Source organism: Paramisgurnus dabryanus, chromosome 1, assembly GCF_030506205.2.
Source record: "Paramisgurnus dabryanus chromosome 1, PD_genome_1.1, whole genome shotgun sequence".
NCBI lineage: Eukaryota > Metazoa > Chordata > Actinopteri > Cypriniformes > Cobitidae > Paramisgurnus > Paramisgurnus dabryanus.
Genome location: NC_133337.1, coordinates 61,664,457 through 61,681,853, shown reverse-complemented (window position 1 = coordinate 61,681,853; position 17,397 = coordinate 61,664,457). Strand labels below are relative to the sequence as shown.

The 17,397-nt window shown below is 39.1% G+C and overlaps 1 protein-coding gene across 2 annotated transcripts in view; it reads left to right on the top strand.

Moving 5' to 3' along the window:
- pcdh15b (protocadherin-related 15b) overlaps nt 1-17,397 on the top strand; it is a 409,107-nt gene that overhangs the window by 333,472 nt on the left and 58,238 nt on the right. For both annotated transcript variants that reach the window (XM_073815853.1, XM_065242769.2), the window contains exons 25-28: nt 163-272; nt 5,566-5,706; nt 7,988-8,115; nt 14,152-14,367. In XM_073815853.1, the coding sequence (XP_073671954.1) occupies nt 163-272; nt 5,566-5,706; nt 7,988-8,115; nt 14,152-14,367 (595 nt within the window). The remainder of the gene's footprint in view (nt 1-162; nt 273-5,565; nt 5,707-7,987; nt 8,116-14,151; nt 14,368-17,397) is intronic.

Below are 17,397 nucleotides of genomic sequence, written 5' to 3'. Positions count from 1 at the left end.
GAGAGATGTCCTTCAGATGTATTCTCTACGTACACAGAAGAACAAGAACTATACTAATAAAATATTTTTTTTCTGTTTTCAGATCATTATTTGATGTTTGAAATACTCTTATGTACAGTAACTGGTATGTCATTAATGTTTTGGTTTGTTGTGTATATGCAGGTTCTCTCCAGTCAGTGAGAACGCTCCTGTAGGAACGCTTGCAGGAGTCATCTTGGCAGCTGCTATAAACCAAACCATCATCTACTCAATCACTGAAGGAAATGAGGGAGGTGAGGATTGCATTCATATCACTTTTACAGTCTGCATCAAAGACCTGCTGAAGAGATCCAGACTCATGTCACTGACACACATAGGCCGAATTTGAACTGCAGATCCTGATGCCCAATTCTGTTGCCTGTATCCCATTTATTTATTTTTTTAATTTATTTTTGGACAACACGCTTACATAATCTTTTAAAAGCGACTCGTATCCGAGCATTTACACTAAACACTTGGCAAAGCAATTCAGGGTAGACATACTGACCCTGAACAGCTTAAATCACACAGGAAGTAAAATGTCACAATATGCAATAGACAGATTATAGACAAGACTATAGAGCTTTATTTCTGTTTATTTCTATTTCTAAGACATAAAACTTCAACATTAAGCCACTAAGCACAGCCATCGTCCTCCATTGCACTGCTAAGAAGAGTCATGTGATCGTGCGTGGTGTCCATCTGGGTTGACGTCATTTGCCAGCTTTGCCAGTTTCAATGACCCCGGACCCGTTTTGCCATGGGAATATCAGATCTGTCCCTTACATTGAGGATGTAAATGCATGTATCCGACTCATATCCAATTTATTTCCACATATGAATGAGGCTTAAAACTGATTGTAGAATTTCGGAAACTATGCATTTTTTTCCTGCCTACACATCCGTGGGCCAATCCGATCTGTGCCACTTGAGGGGAAAAAAATTATTAATGGAGAAAAGTTGTGTAGTTGAGCACAAACAGATGTATTAAGTATGCAGATGATGGTAGTATGCTGGTAAACAGTTGCGCCCTGCAAATTGCATTCAGTTTGGTTGTATTAATTTTTGAGGCATGTTTGCACCATTACCTGATTAAAATGATTCCTTTAGTGATTCAAAGAGCTTAAGCTCAAAACTCACACAGCATTTGAAGATAAATGGTGTATTAGTCGTTATGAATATCCACCTTACACAGATCTCATGCATTCTGGACCTCTGACAAATTACTATCAGCTTTATTCCATCCCCCGGCAAAAAGATTGCAGGGAATGTCACGTTGCTCTTTTATGAGTTATATATTATTGTAAGGTAATAAATTAGGGTTTGTAATACTTCAAGCAGACCATAATGAAAGTTCACCTTTTCCCAAGCCGTCAGCTTACACGGTCTGTGTAAGAAGGTTTTTGTTTGTAGTGCCTCTGACTGCGTGTCATGGGAGAGCCGTAGAGAAGAGAAACGGAAGATGTGTGTCACAAGCATGATTAAATCCTTTACTCTGTTCGGAGCTGTAATTTTTCATCACATTGCAATACGTTTGCCGCTGGTTTGAAGCGATGAAAAAATCGTTTCAGTACGTTCTCATTAGACAGAATCAAGGAGCGTGCATAAGTAATCAAAAGGCTGTTTTCATTAACACAAATAAAAAAAGAGAGGAAGGATAAGTTAATCATTGCACCTGAATCTGACTTCAACCGAAATCACAATCCTTTCTGAATGTAAATGAGTCTCAAATGTTGCTAGTGCATTTTGGACATGGAATCCCTTTGTAGTTAAGTGCGCTGTGTGGAAAACTGTTAGGGATGAGTTTAGAGACATGGATTGAGCCACTACAGGAATTATCATATGCAGTATGACAAATCCTATCATGGAGATTTATATAATATCAGGGTATATCAGAAAAAGTACTCCTATTCAAAAGTAATATTTTCTTTTTATAGTTGGAACTTCGTGAGTGCGTTATGAATGTGACATTTGCAGTCAAAGCTTGAAATATATATTTTTTTTCTGAGAATGCATTTATTACAAATATATTGAACCATCTTTTTATATTTTCTAAACCCCTGTCCAGACATCAGAAAAATATCAGTCTGTAATCATGTTTTCTATTTTAGGTCGGGGAAAACATGCATGTTTTATGGATGTGACAAAAAAGGACAAAGATTTTTGGGAGACAACATGCTTTGTCAGAATTCTTTGAATTAAAATGCACAAACCAGAACCAATAATACCCAACAAATGGAGAACTCTTTGAAGAATATTTATTTACATTTTTGTATGTGCATTTATGAGGAAGAAAGTGTCGTGGACGTGACGATTCTGAAATTTCCATTTGTATGGAAGTTTGGAAAAAATGCTTTAAAAACTTTATCAGAGACATTGCATATTTAAACCATGAAATATTGACATATGAGATAACAGTGCGGTTAAAAACCTTTCATGATAAGGTTGACATTTGCATGGAATTGCGCTCATGGATATAAACCAAAAGCTTATTTACATTAAATGAGTTAAAAGTCTCATATTGTCATCACATCATTGAGTAAAATGATTAACCACTGGAACATGACGCTCATCTAAGTTAGTGAGGAGGGACACGATCACAGAGTTTTCTGCAAATTTAATAATGTGTCTCAAAGTCACTCCGGCAATCATGGTTATATAAAGAAAAGAGGAGACAAAACAAAACCCTGTGGGGTACCAGTAGAAGACAGCATTTAATTGGACAAAACCCCATTAACCCGCACTCTTTGGGATTGTTTATACCTGGTATTATGCGATTTCATTAGATCACAAGTGGAGACACATTCTTGTTTACACTTGGTGTTTTAATCCATCTCTTTTGTCAACTTTCGACCGCTTCTTTCCTGATTACTTTGAGAGGAAGGTCTGTGGAGATTGTGGCGAGTCCCTTTGTTTTTGTTTAAAAGTGAACAGAAGAACTTATGAGTTTAAGGAACTTATATTATGTAAGAGCTTTCTCTGATATTTCAGAGCAATCGATAAAATAAGCTTGCACAACTTTTACACGCTCCCAAAGTGAAACAAAGATAAAAGAGCAGCTGCTTCAGTGTTATGAAGCCTAAAGATCGTCCTAAACACTCTGGGTTTGCGCTATAAGTCATGTCCAATGGAAAAACATTGTGCTTGATACGTCACATTAGATCAAGGGGTGGAGAGTGGGTGGTCTTTTGGGGATGCTCGAACACATGCGTGTCTACATCACAATAGCAATCCGGTCGAATGTGTTTTTGTCTACCACTGACTGTGGTCTAAAGTGGACAAGCACAAAATGTCCGATCGGCCAAAACGCATCTTAATTCCATCCAGTTGCATAAACATAGCCGTGACGTTAAGACCGCGTCTTAAGAATGAGTTTGACTACCTAGCAATTAGTTAGCGCTAATCAGTCTTATTATTTGTATTTAAATTAGAGCTGGGCATAGATTAATCTAGATTAATCTCATACAAAATAAAAGTAATTTTTGCATAACATATGAGTTTGTGCTGTGTGTAATTATTTTAAATACACACACATTCATGTATGTATTTAAGAAACATTTACATGTGTATATATATTTATTTATATTTTTATATATTCTAAATTATGTATAAATAAAAAAGTGATATTTAAATAAAACATTTCTTAAATGTATATATATGTATGTGTGTGTGTGTGTGTGTGTGTGTGTGTGTGTGTGTGTGTGTGTGTGTGTGTGTGTGTGTGTGTGTGTGTGTGTGTGTGTGTGTGTGTGTTTAAATATAATACATATTTACACAGATCACAAACTCATATATTATGCAAAAAAAAACTTTTATTTTGAATGAAATTAATCTAGATAAATCTATGCCCAGCCCTAATTTAAATTAAACCAATCTACCTTTCTATGTAACATATTTAAAACAGGTATGATCAGTCTTGAAGAAAAAAATTCATGACCAACTTTAAAGACTCTAAGGGCCCTATTTTAACGATCTAAGCGCATTGTCTAAAGCGCACAGCGGAACGTCTAAATGGGCGTGTCCGAATCCACTTTTGCTAATTTAACGACGGGAAAAATGGTTTGTGCGCCGAGCGCATGGTCGAAAAGGGTTGGTCCTGTTGTAATGGGAGTATTTTGGGCGTAACGTGCAGTAAACCAATGAGAGACTCAGCTCTCATCCCCTTTAAAGGCAAGTTGCGCTGGCACTATCTCTTATCCCTATTTAGATGACGGACTTTGTAAACTGAAAAACTAAGCGGAGGAAGAAGATCTCCAGTTTAAGATTAATGTTAAATAATTGTGTTGTTTTTCACTTGTATTGAAATTGTTATTTTTTTATTAAAAACTTTTAAAACCCGTTTTCTTTTAGTCATGGAAGTAAAAAAGCAGGCTTTTAATTGCTTTAAATGTATGGCTATCCAATATCATCAAAACATAATTTACAAGTATGTAAGATAAGGTTTGTACTCTAAAAATACTTTATTTGTAACAAACAGGAGATAAAGAATTTACAAACGGCTCTCCTCACATTTCAGCAATTTGGACAGCGTTTTTTTAGCAAAGAGTTTTTTTTAAGCATTAATTAAAAATGTTTCTCATCTCACCATATCCGCAGGTACAGAGTCATCATATACAATAAATCCGTGAGGTAGCATTAAAAAAAACATTTAAAAACAGATGCATTTGTTTAAAGCAAAGCATTTATTTACTTACCAGGCTGCAGGTGAAGCAGCTCTTTGTGCCTTCTAACGTCTCATAATTAGTCCTCATTTATGTCCAAGAGACTCAATAATAATCTTTTACATTCAATCCTTAAATCTTTCATATTTAAAAGCATTTTTGTGCTGCTGCGCATTCATGTACTTTGTGATAAGCAAACCCGCGTTTTCCTCCCGTTTATAGGCGCATTTTACTAATGCGCTCTTTAAATAACATAAAACACATTGCGCCATTGACTTTAGACTTTAGACCAGGTTTTTGTTGGTCAATGGCGTAGTCTATTTTAGTTGCCTCAAAATAGCAACGCGCCAACAATGCGCCTGAACACACCTCGTTTTCAGACCAGAACGCCCATGGGCGCAAAAGGGGGCGCAAATGCATTTGCTATTTAAACAACGCGGCGCTAAACGTGAAAATTAGGGTGGAAACTAGCGAAAGACACTTGCGTCGCGCATTGCGCTGCATTGCGCCGCATTGCGCCGGGTGTAAGATAGAGCCCTAAAAGGTTTATGTAAATGGCCACAGGTGTAAACAGCCTCTTTGTAATCTGTTGGTTAAAAAATCCACCAACCAACCTACAATGCTTGAATATAAATTAAAAGTTACTTTGCCAATGGGTGAACACAATTGAATGCAGGGTAAAAGTCAACAAAAAGCAGACATACATGATTTTTTGTAACTTTCAAGTGCTTTACAATCAAATTTAATAATGTACAAGTGGCATTGTTCACCCCTGCCACATTGCAGCGCCCCCTAAGAAAACACTGCTTATATTATTGTGCAGATAATAATGAATAATTTTAATAATTTGAATTGGGTAACATCACACTGTTTATCTTCTGCACAGGTGAGTTTATTGTGAATAACATCACTGGAGTTATCAGCACTGCCAAACCTCTGGACTATGAGATCAACAGCAGTTATGTCCTCCGTGTGGAAGCCGACTCCATAAGGGTGGTGTCGTCCAACCTTCGTGCCCCGTCCAAAAGTGAGACTTTTAAGATTGTCACAAAGGGCCCTGTGTTAAAAAAAAACATTTTTAGAGCTTGTGATGGGTATTATTTGTTTTATCATTTCACTTTTAAGTAATTGCATTTTTTGTTTTGGAGTTTAGAAAACACTAAAGTGTCTCTGATCTTCACTAACTATCATCATCATATAATCAGTTGTTATGATCAATGACCTCAGGCCAGTCCGTGTTGGGTGGACATTTTCCCTTCTCTTTCATCTGAAGTTGATTTATAGAGATTGTCATTTTAGACAAAAAAAAATGTATTAAAGAGATTACATGGCTATGGATATTAAATGGTTATTATTTTTTATATATGGATTATACAACTATTCATACATTGTCAACAAGGTGATAAAATCAAATGATTCATTATCTCCAGACCTTTATTGATTTTTAAGCTTGTTTTTATTATATCTTGTCAGTGTGTTTAGGTATTTCATAACGTAAATTGCAAACATGTTCCACCTTGTTATGTCTCTTCATTTGGTCAGTTGTTGTGAAGTGTTGCACGTTGAGGTTTTAATAAAGCCTCTGTTTAAGACGATCTCATGAATATCAGTGCCGATCGATTTAAAATATTAGCCAATTAATTATGTGATTAACCTAATCAAAACTTAATTACCTAAGCACATAAAACAATTAGATGAGATATGCCACATTATGTGCGGATTTATTTTGGGTAAGGAGATGTGACTGTGTTTCAGGTTTAATAGTTATAACTTTTATTGAGGACACTATGGTGTTTTTTAACATAGGATCATGTGTCATGTGTGAAGGACAGATTTTTGCTCATTCTGTGCCGCTGTTGTCAGTATGTTTGGTTTGGTGAGGTGTAGGACTGTAACTTCTCATTAAAGTGGTTGGACCATGGGTCTCCAACTTTGCTCCTGGAGGGCACCTATCCTGCAAATTTTGTTCCAACCCTACTCCAACACAACTGCCTCCAATTGACCTATGGCTAAGCCACGCCCCCAAACGCGATGAGCCAATCACAGTGAACATAGCTAACCCAATACACTTGGACATTCTCTGCTTTCACGTCCATTGAAATGCATTGCAGTTAGTCAGTTTTCATTCGTTATTATGCTTTTTCTTGTCCGCATATAAATTATGTGGTAAACCACAACGCCAACTAAACGAATTAAACAATGATGTCTACATCTGTTCTGTTTAAGTCAACAACGTATTTGAACGTTATCTTTAACATCTCTAACGTAACATTAGCCTAACATTAGAAAAAGTTAACGTTAGCTTCTAGCTGTACATCATGTCACTTAGCTTCTGTAAATAACCAACATAACAAATGTTATTTTATAGCATGTTGTGCTGAATGATTCATGTAAATACTGTAGCACCAAACTAACGGATAGGTACTCTTGGTAAAAATGGTAAAAAGGCTTGTCCTGAAAATGTATGCAACTTAACTTGTACATGTTTCATTTGATCATGATGGCAACGAGATGCGAATTATCACGTTTAAACTGTGACCTGTAAATTTTTGCGTAGAGCTGAAGCTTTTCATCAACCTTCTCAATAATAAAATTATTAATATAACCCTCCAATGCATAGTTAATGCCCTTTTGGTGACTTTGAGATATTGATTGATATATAGTCTTTCTGTCTCCAAAAATCACCAATTGCCTCCTGTGAAATGTCTCCTACTGTGACAGCTGCCATAGCGCGCGTCACCGAATGTTGATTGTTTGTCCAAGTGAGTGGAGGGGGCGTGGCTTAGCCATAGGTCAATTTTTAGGTAGTGTTAAACCAGGGCTGTCCAATCCTGCTCCTGGGGGGCCTGTGTCTCTGCAGAGTTTTGCTCCAACCCTAATCAAACAAACCAGATCCAGCTAATCAAGCTCTTACCAGGCAGACTATAAACTTTCAGGCAGGTGTGTTGAGGGAAGTTTCAGCTAAAACGCTGCAGGACACCGGCCCTCCAGGACCAAATTTGGACACAACTGCCCTAAACAACTTGATTAGCAAGTTCAGGTGTGTTTGATTGGGTTGAAACTAAAATCTGCAGGACCGGTGCCCTCCATGAAGAGGGTTGGAGACCCATGACTTGTTTCTGAATGAATGTGCTGGATATAAATTTAAATATAAATTGTGCTAAATGAGTTTTAGAATCAATCTCCTTAGATTATTTTTCCTGATGTTAATAAAAACATAGTTTTAAAGCATTGCATGTCATATTTTGTGTTTGGTTTGTTTGCATTTTGTCTTTTGCTGATGTTTATTGTATGATCTTTGCTTTTAGGTAACACAGCAAAGGTTTTCATCAAGGTGCAGGATGAGAACGATCATCCTCCTGTCTTCACTAAACCACTTTATCTTGGTGGGGTTGCAGAGGATGCCAAGACCTTTACCTCTGTTTTACAGGTCCAGGTAAAATGTTTATGTCTCACTATTGCCCATAGTCCACCCAGAGACTAATGATGCGCAGGTCAGTGTTTTTTCCAACCTGTGGGTCCCACTTTTATTAAATTATTTGGCCTGCCCCACACCACTGTATCTATTTTTACAACCTGCCTTGCCCCGCGACCATTAAATAGACATACCTGTACTAGACATTGTAATGTACATGAAAACAGGCATTATTTCAGCCAAAAAATGCTTGGAAACAGGCATTAAATTACATCACAACTGACAATCGGTCCCAAACATTATATTTAGCAGCTTTTAATTATATAAATTCATGTTGTGACCAGCGGTGGGAGGGAAATCACGCTAGTTAAGTTGCTACGTAGACCTATGTAATGTAACCTTATCAAAGAAACTAATAAAATATGAAAATATATATTCCCAAAAACTTTTATAGGGAATGGCATGCAACGTTTTTTTTTTTTTTATTTTTTTTATTACCCGCCCCGCATAGAAAGTGACAATTTCTTTATCCGGTCCAACCATGACCTATGGGTTACCCGTGGGTTAAAATGCTTGAACCGTGGGTTGAAGCATTTCAGAAATGAAGCTTGTGTAGCAGTGTATAATAATTTGTTTTTAAAAATGGACAATTGTGTAGACTCCAGTAGATTTTCTCTGTGCTGATGGGATGAAGTGTGGGTTCATATGCCCATGTGAGGTGATGTTGTTTTTTATTCGTGTGGCTGGTTGGATTTATGGTCCTGCCGAGGAGCTTAAGTCAGACCAGCTGGGGTCTAAGAGATGGGATCATCTGGAGATGAGCTGGTAGTGTGTAAAATGCCACGGCCGCAGAGATGCACTGATACAGATCTCAACACAACTGTCAATAGTGTGGACACAGGCAGCACATACTGAGGACAGAAAGATCCTCATAAATCAGCCAGACGAGCGAGCTGCTGCTTTTCGACCAGTATCTGTATTAGTTTTTTTGTTTTCTCTCCCTCGTGATTTGGTCTTTCTCTCACAGTTTACATTTTCTCGCTTCTTCTCTCATTGCTGTCTGTTTCTGTCAGCCGTTGAACAAAAGTGTTGTGTGTGTCTCACAGGAGTAATTCTGGAAATATGAGCTCAGCCTCTGACCTTAATGAGCTGTTGAGAGTAGGAGCTCAACTGACTGTTTAAAAAAATGCACTTGTTTGTCAGTGGACATCATTTACACTATGGCCAAACATATGCAGACACTACCTTCTGTTTAACACATATGGCCAGGACCACCGCGAGGGCTGTGTGAGGTGTGCAACCGCACAGGCCCCGCGCTTTCACAGGGCCTTGCACCTGTGCTGCTTTGTTTTTACAGCTACAAAATGTAAAACATTTACAAATCTGATAATGTTACGACCCTACACAAAACTTTACCGTAACCCCACCCCTTTTTTACCAGAAATAAAAAAGAATGTATTCTTTTTATATTCTGCAACATAATGAACAGAAATGTGTAGGACATTTTTGTAACAATATTCACAATAAAGAATTTACATTTCACGCAAATCACTTGCCATTAATGATATTAACTAATATTGCGTATTTCTTGGAATAAAAATGTTTGCAATTGTTAACATGTCACTGAATATGTAAATATGCTGTTCTTGTAGCATTTACTGTACACAGCGGGTAACCAGCAGAAGTCTATAACACGCTGTGTTTTGCGTAACTCCTAACAGTGAATCTAGTAGTTTGTGTAATCTAATATCTTACCTTTTGGCATAGTCAATGTGGTAGGAAAAAAGGATTACGTAGTGAATTTCACAGCAACTGCATCAGCACTGGATACCTAAGATAGATTTATTTTATAGACCTCAGCAATGAGCTTCTCTACCGTGTCATCTGTCTTTTCAAATGCACGTGCACTTGAAGTTCAAATAGATTTGATTGGCTGTCAATGGTTTATCGTTCACCAGGTGGGAAAAATCGCTTGGTATCTTTATTGTTATAGTTGTGGTTTGAACTCCAATACTCTCTTTAATATAAAAGATTTTTAAAACTATATTGTTTATAGTTATCGTTATAATGTGAATGGCCCTTTAGTCTGGTAAATAAATGTCAGCTGAAGATGCAGGTGAGAAATAAATGGTGTTTATCTTGATTCCAGATTCATGAGGCTTGTGTTTCATTAACTCGTCTCACTAGATTGTAGTTTATGTCAATCTTTGGCCAACATATTATTTCAAAACTTTTTCATCTCAGATATTTGACACAATTTGTAACTTTATTAAATGTGTGTGTGCGTGCGCGCTCATGTGTGTGTGTGTGTGTGTGTGTGCAGGTGTGTTCTTCAAGAGATGGTTTTTGAGTCGTGCGGATGGAGAAAAGCTGCATTTATGTCAAAATATTGGATCTGTGCAAAGAGCATTGGAGTATGAATGCCGCCTATTAGACCTGCAGCTATTTATTATGTTGTTAATATTAATAAAGTGACAATATTGACAAGAAAGTAAAAAAATAAACTTCCACTGCTCTTGGACAAGCTGACTGGAGCTTTAATAATTGCTTTACAACTGAATTGAAACACAAAGTTACCTTTATAAATAAGAAACTGCCTAATTCATTTTAGTTACAGAACTCTGAAACACTAGTTTTTTTTTACGTCATCTAACATTTTGATAGTAAAGACTTTTTTAGATCATTTATGTAGGTTTATTTTACTATTTTACCCATGCTGTCAGGCATCAAATCTTCAGATTTGACACAGAAAATGGTCTGACCTGTGGCTTTAGCATTTTTAGATTAATTTATGGTCAAATTAAATTATGTTATGATAAATACATATCAAATGTATTTTTTTAAAGTTATAAGAAATGTATTTCTAAACCCTTTATAACTATTTATTTTAGTATCACAAAACAATAATTCTGTCTTTTCAATAAAAATCCAAGTGTCTGCTTTCAAATGAGACCAAATTATGTTTTAGAGCAGGGGTGTCAAACTCATTTTAGGCTGAGGGCCGGATGGTAAATAACACCATGAAGTGCGGGCCGGATAATTTTTTTTAAACCTTAGTGTGCTGATAATTGTGTTAAAATTAACTAAACAAACCAATTAATTAGTTTGTTTAGCAAGAAAACCAGAGAAACACACAGCTCTGTGAAAACTACATTTCATAAGGTCACACTCATACTGTATATTATACACACAAATTTACATCTGAACAAAACCCACTGGCTGATAGGTTGAAAAGCTTTAATTTAACATCTTTTGCCTTAATGCCAAAATTATTTATAAACCATTCACTTTTCTTTGGAATATATTTGTAATGAGAACAGTCATTTAGAAAATGCTAGATGGGGCAGTGGCCCAAACCAAAAATGGCACTATGGGTGGTGGTACATTATTATGGTTTTTAATAAAGTATTATAAATATTATGTGTTATATTACTAGCATCAACTTAGACAAGTGATTATAATGGGAAATATAATAAGAATTAAAGTGTGACAATCTGCTAAATATTCAATATGATTTACCTGCTGGCTTGATGGAGCTTTGAATCCATGTTTGCAATGTTGAACTGCTGCTAAAAGCCCCTCTTTCCATTCTCTGTCGTTATTTTGTGAAGGCATTGGTGTTTTTTGTATTTTTTGTCTACAAAGTGTGCCAACAACAGCAAATTTAGTGTTTATATTAACTTAGATCTGATCGGGAACATTAAATCGATTAGACAAGCATTGTAACGTTAATAAGAATGTGGATATTTTGTTGTTTGCTTGCTAAGTTGTTAGCACTTTTAGAACACTGACAGCAAATCATTACCGGAAGAAATACATAAACAGACTTACAAATTACTAATTCTGCGGTTTAACAACTGATATAATGTAATGAATCTATCTGTTAATACAACGAACTTCGGAAACTGTCGTCTTCGCTCTCCAGGCAGAGAGTGGACACAGAGATGCTGAGGAGCAGGCAGGAAAACACGAAGTGGATTACCGGAATCAGTGGATCTTTAGCGGAGCGGTAACAATAAAACGGCAAGATTTTTGGGCACCGTGTTTACTCTATGTTCCGCGTTTTGCTGCTTTTCGCAAGTCTCTAATATTAAAAACGAACTAGACACCCGCCTAAAGGGTTTTTAAAATATGTATTTAATATTTAATAAAACTGTATAAATCATCATGCGGGCCGGATTAGACACCTTTGCGCTTTGCGGGCCGTATCCGGCCCGCGGGCCGCATGTTTGACACCCCTGTTTTAGAGCAAGAAAATATATAGATTTCACGAAATCTATCTATTTAAGTTTGGAAATTACATTTTTGGTGGAGTTCAAAATGTTGTGTAAATCTCGAAGAGGTTAAACGACTGTTCATGAAATCATGTATTTTGAAATTAGTATTGTTTGTGTTATAGACAGAAGGATGCTTTAAATGTTGGCCAGGCATTTCCATACCTGGTGCCAGACACAAATTCACAGACAGGCATTTATTTTTTTCAGGGGGGCACAAATGAGATCAACCTCACTGCAATGCATAATAGCATTAATTATGAAAACAAAATTAACAAAAAGTGAGGAAAAACTATGTACATCTCCATTGACGCAATACAACGGAGGATTCTGTAACGGATGTAACGTGGGCTGCTTTACACAATAAAGCACAACGGATGCTTGACGGATCCCACCGCATACGTACTGCAATGCGCACCGCAAACGCACTGCATACGAAGTATTTGTGAAACAGGCGTTACAGAGTCATAAAGATTGCTAACCTAACCCACTGAAGCAGTCTAAACACACGCCGCAGGGCTTGAATCAACGCTTGTCTGCTTATCAGGGACAAGTGGATTTTTAAAAGGCCAAGTGAAAAAGAATTTTACTTGCCCGACTGGACAAGTAGCCTAGCCTGATTAAAACGCCAATGTATATCCACAGCACTGCTACACGAGATCGCTCAGTATTTTTTTTACATTACAACTAACAATAAGCGGTGGCGCTACACTTAGCAAACAACCAAACATTTCTACGTTTAAATACACAAACCAATCAAATACTTTTAAAATATATATTTTTAAAATCAGAACGACACATTTATTTTTATTCAGGAGTTGATAACAGTAGCCTATTGATAAAAAAGTGTGCAAATAAGCAATGACTATTATTAGTTGGTGGAACAAGGAGCTGGTGAACAAGTGAAGGGAGACTTCCGGGACTGGGCATTTCACACACGCGTGCATCTTTTGGTTGTTACAGATTCACTTACTATGGATTTTTGTTCAGGCCGTTTAGCAGCTCATAGATTAAACTAATCTGCTTTGAAATCCGTCTTAAATTGTTTTGATTAGAAAAAGGCGAGGAAATTGAAATCGCTCTTGCTCTGTCAACCCTAATATCGTTGAAATGGCGGATTTAACATAAAAAATGCCTGTGTGCTGTGAAATCTCTTTCTCTGATTAGCCGTGTAACCATTGCCCGTCCCTGATCTGATAATTAGTTTATGTGATACATCACCCTTCTGAGAAAACACTGACTCCTTACGTTCCTCACATAAAATGGGTGGTAAAAAGATAAAGACTTTTCCTTCAGCAAGGACAGATTGAATTTCGGGGGCAGGTCGGCTCGAATCCGCACCGCACCAACAATTGAATGATCCTGTTCTGTCTGAGCCTAGCCGCACAAAATCACCAATTAAACCACGGACCTTTTGTTTGCAGAGGCTTTTAATACACAGTAAGTGTGTCTGTATTTATTGAAATGAGTCTCCCAGGCATATTGAAAAAGCCTCATTTGTGTTAATGACTCGGTGAGGGCCGAGGGCCGACGTCTTGCTATCTGCCGTGCGTTTCCCTTGCTTGCAAAAAGCTATTATAAATCATTGTCACTGCAGTAAAATGCCGTTGTGTTCTACTGTGCCTGAGCCAAAGTAAGGTTTAAGGATTGAAGTTGTAGCTCAGAGCGCCACCTGAGGACCAAAGGTGGAAGTGCGGCAGTTGGTCACATCTGTGTTGTAAGTGTTGAGTAGACTGTGACTCTTGGAGTCTTTGACACGTCTCTGCTGTATTGTTTCTGCCAGGCTCTGGATAAGGACACAGGGAATTACAGTGCCATGCTGTACAGGCTGATTATCCCTCCAACTACTGACGGCAAAGATGGCTTCATTATTGAGCCGTTCACGGGCGTGATTAAAACGGCCATCATGTACAGAAACATGCGTCGCTCCTACTTCAAATTTGATGTGATTGCCACAGACGACTATGGCGAGGGTCTCAGCAGCAGCGCTCAGGTGGTGGTGAGTATGACATGCAAACATCACAGTCAGCTTGAAAGACTCGGGTGGTGCATTCAGGAATCCTATTGACAGGGTCTTATAACTTTAGGAATTTCAACATTATACGTGGCTATACATTAAATAAACTGAACGAAAAAAAAGTATGACCATCGATGATGTAATGTGAGTGATTTAAATAAAAGGATACAAACTTAATTTTGTGAAATTCTTTAGGAGATGTAAAACATCAAGGAAACTATTTGAAAATTATGAATAAAATGAATCCAAAATAGCTGTCAGAAAAACTATAACAAACAACTCCACAAACTTTCTAATTAGATAAAAAACTAAGGCATATAAATATACCAACATCCATCAATAATTCTCTAAATATGCACACTTTAGACATAATGTGGCATTTTATTTTTTGAACCCGATCATCACTTTAGCAATTTCTTTGAATACTGTAGAGGTGCAGAAAATGATGTAGTTCAGCTTTAAATACATGATCTTGAGCCAGCTTAAACACATTGATTAAAGTTTAAAGCAGTAATCAGTTTTGTGATGCGATCCATCAGCCTAGAGAGACAGATGTACCCATACCCTCCTCTTTCTGATTCTGATGAGAGAAATACAGTGTTGTGTTCTCTGCTGAAGCGGATGCAGAAGAAACATTGATTTTTGTGTGGACTCAGGGGGCTTCAGTGGCATTCAAACCCATAAAACAATGGCACTCAATATTCTTAAACTGTGCTGAAGCCCCTGAGTCAAATAAATGTGCTTTTCATAACTTGAAGGTGTAGTTGATGCCAGCTGGTTCCCTTTCAATACGGTTCACTTTGCATTGCGTCAGTTAGCTGACGCTATGGGGGAAACTCCTGTTTACTCCGTGACTGAAGCCTATTGGTTAACGTCTGTACAAAGTACAGACCAATGACATTTGAACCCGCGCGCGGGATGCACACGTCCTTATATAAGCGCGGTTCAATCGTCAGGAGCTCATTATTTTCTCCTTCAGCGCGAACCTCTCGCTGCTCCGAAGAAAAAGAAGAAGCCTTACCTCGCCGTTGACAAAAGCCCTGCAGCGGAGTCCATGCCTAGCGTCTTCCCCTGCCGTTTTCCGGCTGAGAACCGAAGATAGCAGAGTCCAGGTCTAGCGTCTTCCCTTGCCGCTTTCCGTCCGAGAACCGAAGATAGCCTTCGCTTGCCGTGGTACGAGCCCTGTGCAGTGGACACATGCCTGACAAGGTCTCCCCTGCGGCAGCCCGGTAAGATCAATATTTTTAATATAAAGCTATAAGCTAAAAGAGCAGGCGCTGTTGTAATAGCGTCCAGCACAGCGGCTCGGTGAGCCTCTCTGCTATGAATTTCCTCCGAGCGCGTTTCCGGTCTGGCACCTCCCACGCCGGGACCGCGCTTATATGCATGGTTGTCTTATCCATGTTTCGTGCTCCCCCTGCTGTTCCTCTCTCGCCGGGATGAACACACGGCGAGCCATGAGACTAGATGGATGCATAGACAAGCACACACGGACTACCCCCCCCCTGTGTTCTGTCACACCGCAACCGTTCATGCTTACAGAGTCCCTTCGCTCCTCTCACATTCAGTGGCGAGATCTCTGGCACATATATTAATCCCCCGAGTGCATCGGGTGATAGCGTTCATACGACGCATGGCTGTTCTGTCTGTGTTGCTGCTCCCCTCTGCCGTTCCTCTCTTGTTGAGATGAACAAGCGGGGAACCGTAGAACTGGATAGATGCATACGACAAGCAAACACAGGCGGTCTGCCCCGTTCTCTGTCATAGCACAGCCACTCGTGCTCAACGCTCGCGGAGTCCCTCGCTCCTTTCCCCACAGTGGTGAGGTCTCTTAACGGCTTAGTTAGCACGCGGTATTACGGCTCGCTGCCTCTAAATGCAGCTGTCTAGTGTTCAACTATTACAGAGTTTCATGCCCCTCCCCTCCTGACGCGGCGCGATCTCATTCGTCTGCTCGATAGGGCGGATTCGCCGCTATTGGAGCACCAAGAACACTCATTATAAGAGAGCTTCATGCCCCTCCCCTCCTGGAGCAGCACGATCTCATTCGTCTCGATAAGGCGGACACGCCTCTATTGGAGCGCTTAAACACTTATTATAGAGCTTTACTGGCCTGAGCCTGTCTCACTTCGGATAGCTCACTGTTCGTCTGGCCGGTCATTTCTCTCTGGTTTAGACGGAATCAGAGGCAGAACGAATTTGTTTATAATATACTGAGGCCCGAATACCTCCCTTTATTCAGTCCCGTCCTATATCAGTGCGCTGAATATTGGTACATTCTTATATACCCGGTTTTTCTGCCCTTTTAATAAACGGCAAAACCGCGGGCCTCACGGCAGACTTCCTCTCTGCGATGGGTTCAGTCTGACATTAAACCACCTAGACATACTGCTTTGCTCCGTGAGCTGTTCGGTCACCGTCACTACTGAGGCTTGTGCACCTGAACGGCTGAGCTCTGGTCTCCGCAGCATAGCTGCATCAACAGAGAACGAAACTGTCTGGGAGAAAAGGGGTTAAGTTGCGCCTCGGCTGGACTGCCCTGAAATGTTTTCTGTGTGCTTTTTATCCAAACATACTGTGTAATACTGTCGGTTATGCGACCTCACTATAGTGGCGAACGGTATTTAATTCCTCTAAAAAGAGTAATTTCCGTGCTTACTATACTGTGTATTGACACCCACGGTTGTACGGTGTCCCTAAACACTTTATCGTCTTACTGACAAGCAATCAGTAATACGCACACACGGCCCGCTGTCCATAATTCTATCGACGCTTGCCGAAAATACCCCGGTTTGGCCATTTACTGTGTATTGACACCCCACGACTGTACGGTGTCTCTAACACCTTTCTGCCAAATTCGCTCGCAGCCCACCTCAGTTTCTCCGCTACGATGCTGATGGCGCAAACGAGCACGGTCTTACGGCTGTTATTCCCTCTTCCTAGAGAGACGACAGCCTCAGAATTTTGCATGGCTCCAAGCGTTTGAATCGCGCCCTCTCCGGACGGCCACTC